The 5315-nt window shown below is 39.5% G+C and overlaps 1 protein-coding gene across 1 annotated transcript; it reads left to right on the top strand.

The window, feature by feature from the left end:
* Positions 1–2856: 2856 nt before the first annotated feature.
* On the top strand, positions 2857–3833 carry LOC122071118. The gene is made up of 2 exons (XM_042635401.1): positions 2857–3092; positions 3197–3833. Exons 1-2 carry the CDS (start codon positions 2857–2859, stop codon positions 3831–3833), a joined length of 873 nt encoding a protein of 290 aa, XP_042491335.1.
* Positions 3834–5315: the final 1482 nt, after the last annotated feature.

The raw sequence follows: 5315 nt of genomic DNA, 5'->3' as shown, positions 1-5315 counted from the left end.
CATCCTCAGAGGTCAACCCATGAAAGTGGGGCAACATAGTGATGTATTGATATTTGAGTTCAAAATTATTGCCCTGGGCTTGTGGTAGAACTATGCAGGAAGGTTGGGCTGTTCTAGCAGGGTAGAACCTATCTTCCAAAGATTTAGGTGAAGGGTTATGCTGTTGGTCTCCCATATTGAAGGGTTTTAAAGAGAGCAAACGTATAGGGTCACTACTTGTTGGATCTCTTCTTTCTAACCGATTCTTAGTATTACGTACCCACTTAACACTCATGCAACAGAAAACTACCCACAACTAAAGTAAGACAAGCACAAAAGAATGGATAGCAAAACTTTTTTTTAATGATTTTTTTAAATTTTTTTTTGAATTTTTTTTTTGATTTTTTTGGATTTTTGGGAGCTTACCGGCAGGGATCCGGGGTTGCTCAGGTCAATTCCTGAGGTACTGCTACAGGGCGAAACCTGTCTTTATTATACTGTGAGGCATGGCGACCTCCACCGATACAACTATTATTACAAGTTGTTCTTCTCAGGAATTCAATAAAAGAAAAGGAAAAACAAAACAAAGCAAACAAAAAACTCTGATTTACCAAAAGAAAGCGAAAAATAAGATGGAACTCTCTCCCCGGCAACGGCGCCAAAAACTTGTTTTTGATTTAAAATGTAACCGCAAGCGTACGGATCAATGTAGCTACGGTTCGAACACAGGGAAAGCAGCCACTTTATTTTTTTATTTTTTTTAATAATGCGAAAGTAAACCGATTAATGGTTGTGATCTAATTCTAATTACCGTCCTAAACATATGTATCTAAAATAACGTTCTAACCATTCGTCATCTAAGAATTTAAAGATGCAAGCCACGCAATTAAAATTAAATAAATAAATAACTGAAAATAAACAACCCACGCAATTGAAAATAAACAACCCACGCAATTGAAAATAAAGGAAAAAAAATGCTAAAATAAAAATAAAATAAAAGAAAGGGGAGAAAACTAGAGAGAGACTCACAAGTAGGTTTCTCTACTTGGCTTTAGGGAAAGGGAGATAATTAAAATAAAAGTAATAAATTGATGGTTCTATGGCTAGGAGGGACAAAGCCAACACATACACTAGCCATGAACCTTGGGGGAAAGGGATAGCAATAATGTAACGACTGAAATTAAAATCCTAAATTAAGAAAGAAAGGGTAGTCAGAAGAGGAGATGAGAGGGGGGAGAGAAGACTACTGAAGGAGCCTACTTACTTGAACTTCAACCCTTGAACTGAAAACTTGATCATTTGAGATACTACCAGTACTAAAAACCAGATCTGGAATAAACCAAATCTGAAATTTCTAGTACTAGAGAAAACAAACCTTGAAAAAAAAAATTGCTCCACGGCTCATGATCTTGTCACCTAGATCTAAGCCTAGAACTATAACTTAAAAAATTACAACTCAATTGCATAAATCATAAACATAAAAGGGCTGAATAAAAATAAAAGAGTGCTTGCATTAATTGAAATAAAAAAAAAACTATTACAAAAGTGATTAAAGAAAAGATAAAGAAGAACTAAAACTAAAGAGAGAGCAAGAGAAAGAGAGAGCAACTAAAAAAAACTAGAAGAATAATGAATTGTCTCCCCTCCTCTTACATGAGTTGTATTTATAGGGAATGGGGAGGTAGGGTAACAATTTTCTCTTTCCTAAAAGAGAGAAACCCACAATTGATTGTGAGATCTTTTGAGACCAAAAGTGCTAAGGTGGAGGAGAGAGAAGAGAGAAATAACTTTGAGAAATTTCCTATAATTTTTTGCTTATTTTCTTTCCTTTTTTTTTTCTAATTTATTTTTCTTCTTTTTCTCTCTCCTAGGGACGATTTTCTTCTTGCTTTGTGTGATTTGGACGATCTTTTGGTGATGATGTGGAGGAGAGAGAAGATTTGGACAATCTTTATTTCTCCCTTTTTTTTCTTTCCTTTTTTTTTTTTCTTCTCTTCTTGCTTCCACGATTTTCCTTGCGTCTAATTTGATATGGAAATCCCTTCCATGCCCTTAGTGCTTTAAGTGAGTGAAAAGCAGGAAATCTTCAACAAAATTCTCTAAAAAAAACGACCATGAGATTCGAACTTGAGACCTCTTGGTGAGCAAGGGAATTTTGTACACCATAGCTCACCAACTATACTAGGTAGTTGTTGTTACCAAAAACGAATCTTCAATCAATTAAGGATGTGGTCCATTGATCCTTATTGGCATTTAGAATATTCCTTGTACCTTTGGGACAACTGCAAATGGGTTGGTTCTGCATCTCGGTTCAGTTCTAATCCATTATTCTTTTTCTGACCCGAAAAGAATAATCATTTGTACGGGTGACCAAACGAATGTGTACTTTTAATTGAACATGTCCATCTTGCTCAGAATTTCGTCCTCTTCGCAACCATGAAAAGAAATAGGACATATTTATGTGTAAAATTGGAGATATAGTGCCCGATAGTCCTTAAGGCCTTGAAAATATAAAACCTGCAAAAAGAGAGTAAAACCCAAGGTAGCTCCATTCTAAATATGTAAAATGCATGTTTTACTACCCTAGATTTCACACATAAATGTGCTCATCAGTGCTCGCTTATCCATATCTCTTCCCAAGGTAGTAAGTTCACCTGGCCGAACAATAGAAGAAGAGGCAATGTGGTTACAGCGTTGGATAGAAGTTTTTGTTCAGATTCTTGGTTTGCGGTCTTCCAAGACTGCCACCAAAGAGTGCTTCCCCGTATGGCATCGGACCATTCCCTCTTGTTGGTAATTTTAGAGTCATCAGATCGCCCAGCTAATTGTTCCTTTTGGTTCCAAAGTTTCTGGACAGAGCATGGCACATTTTTGAACATGGTGAAGGATTGTTGGGACCAATGGATTGGAGGTGCAGCCTTATTTGTGTTCAGCCAAAAATTAAAAAATTTGAAAGCTGCGGTTAAAATGTGGGCTAAGGAGAATTATCCTAACATCAACTTGGAAATTGAGGAGGCTCGGATGGTGCTGGAAGATGTGCAGCAGGAAGCCGAGTTGAATGGCATGGATGACCTTATTTTTGCGCGTGAAGCTGATGCTAAAACTAGATTCCTGTTCCTGAAAGCTATGGAGAATTATAACAAGCTCTAGGCCGAGAAGTTGTGAGTTCGTTGGAGGTTAGAGGGAGACCGGTGCTCCAAATTTTTTCATGTTTCAGCGAAGGTGCGAAGAATCAAAAATACCATTCGGTCTTAAAAAATGGAGATGGGATTCTGATTATTGGGAAGGACCACCTGGAAGAGTATGTTAGTGACTACTATGAAAGCTTTCACAAGCATTCTTCTACTCTGGACCATTTGGAGATGCTTGACTGTGTCGTAGAGGTGTTGACTGATCATGATAGATGGAAGCTGGACATGATGCCGTCCAATGTGGAGATCAAAGTTACGGTTTGGGATCTCAATCTTGAGAGCACCCCAGGCCTAGACGGATTCCCAGGTATGTTCTACAGAGTTTGTTGGGATATTATCTCAGCAGATGTCTGTAATGCTGTTCAAAACTTCTTCAGTGAAAGTTTTATGCCACCAGGTCTGAATAGCAATTTCATTGTTTTAATTCCCAAGATAGAGGGTGCTATTTCTCTTGATAAGTTTAGACCGCTATGCTTGGGGAATTTCTTTTGCAAAATTATTTCTAAAATTTTGGCTATTAGATTGTCTACATTGTTGCCAAGACTCATCTTAGAGGATCAGGGGGCTTTCCAGAAAGGGAAGATCATCCACTCCAACATTATTCTCGCTTCTGAGCTAACTAATATGATGTTCTTTGTGACCAGAGGGGGAGGAATGGCCTGAAGATTGACATGCAGAAGGCATTTGACACGATTTCTTGGAGATTTCTCTTTCAGGTTTTAAGGAAATTCGGTTTCTCCGAGAGATGGGTTACTTGGATTCACAAAATGCAGGGTTCGGCTAGGCTCTCTATCCTCTTGAATGGAGGGCCGATTGGATACTTTGGGGTGGAGAGGGGCTTGAGGCAAGGAGACCCCCTATCACCCATGCTGTTCATAGTGGCAGAGGAAGTTCTATGTCGAGGGCTCAATCAACTTGTAATTGAGAAGAAGGTTCTCCCGATTAAGGGGCCTCGTGAAGCGTCTACCCCAGCTCATAGCCTCTTCGCCGATGACATTATTATCTTTGCTAATGCTTCAATCAGGTATGTTAGACATCTGAAGAGCTTCCTCCAACGGTATCAGGAATTCTCTGGTCAGGTGATAAATTTGGAGAAAAGCAAGCTTTTTATTGGTCCTATATCCCCCCAGAGGAAGCAAGCCATTGCAGATGAGATGGGTATACCCCTCTGCTCATTTTCCACGAGATATCTCGGGGTGGAAATTTTCAAGGCCAGAGTGAAAAAGGAGAATATACTTCCTATCATGGACAGGGTGAAAGAACGTTTGACGGGGTGGAAGGGGAAAGTTCTTTCTCCGGCAGGTAGAGTCGAACTGGTGAAGTCAGTTATTCTGAGCATGCCTACCCATAGTTTTGCAGCATACTGGTGGCCAAGGTCTCTCATCTCAATGTTAGAAAAGTGGATGCGCAATTTTGTTTGGACAGGTGAGGTGGATTCTACAAAAAAAATTGTAGTCAACTGGGATCAGTGCTGCAAGCCCAAGTAAGAGGGAGGGTTGGGTCTGTGCAGATTGAGAGAGATCAATATGGCTATGCTTAGTAAAACTGCTTGGAGAATAAAACATGAAGATTCCGTGGCTAGCAGATTTCTAAGAGTAAGATTCCTCGACAAAGATGGCAAGCCTAATAAAGGATACAAAAATTCCTCTGTATGGCCTGGCATAAGAAAACTGTGGGATTACATTTCAACCAAGGAGAGATGGGTGGTGGGAGATGGCTGTGATATAAGCTTCTGGAATGATATCTGGGTTGGTCAGACGGTCTTGGCTGATAGAGTGGACATGGAGGGAATAGATACCCAAGCTTTTCAAGGAAAGGTCAATCAGTTTATTGAGAATTATAAATGGAGAATCCCAACCTCTCCCCTTGGGCAAAACAACATGATTGAAGCCATTTTGAAGATCCCCATTCTTGAATATAATTGCTGAGATAGATGTGTTTGGAGTTTAACACCAAACGGGAACTTCAATTACAAATCAGTGTGGGAAGACCTAAGAACAAAGAAGCCTACTGCTCCTTAGGCATCCTTGGTTTGGTGCAAAAGGCAGCAGCCTAGAGCTTCATTATTAGCGTGGAGGGTGCTATATGAGAAGCTTCCAACAGATGATGCATTGAAAAAAAAAATTTGTGCCAATTGCTTCGAGG

Source organism: Macadamia integrifolia, unplaced genomic scaffold (genome assembly GCF_013358625.1).
Source record: "Macadamia integrifolia cultivar HAES 741 unplaced genomic scaffold, SCU_Mint_v3 scaffold_18A, whole genome shotgun sequence".
NCBI classification, from domain to species: Eukaryota; Viridiplantae; Streptophyta; class Magnoliopsida; order Proteales; family Proteaceae; genus Macadamia; species Macadamia integrifolia.
Note: the sequence above shows the minus strand (reverse complement) of the source record. Positions and strands in the feature narration are given on the sequence as shown.

Excerpts from the sequence above, each read along its gene's own strand:
- LOC122071118 (XM_042635401.1), top strand. The coding sequence starts at position 2,857 with ATGGTGAAGGATTGTTGGGACCAATGGATTGGAGGTGCAGCCTTATTT. Across the intron at positions 3,093-3,196 it reads GATGCTAAAACTAGATTCCT|CGAAGGTGCGAAGAATCAAA; the intron begins GTTCCTGAAAGC and ends TTCATGTTTCAG.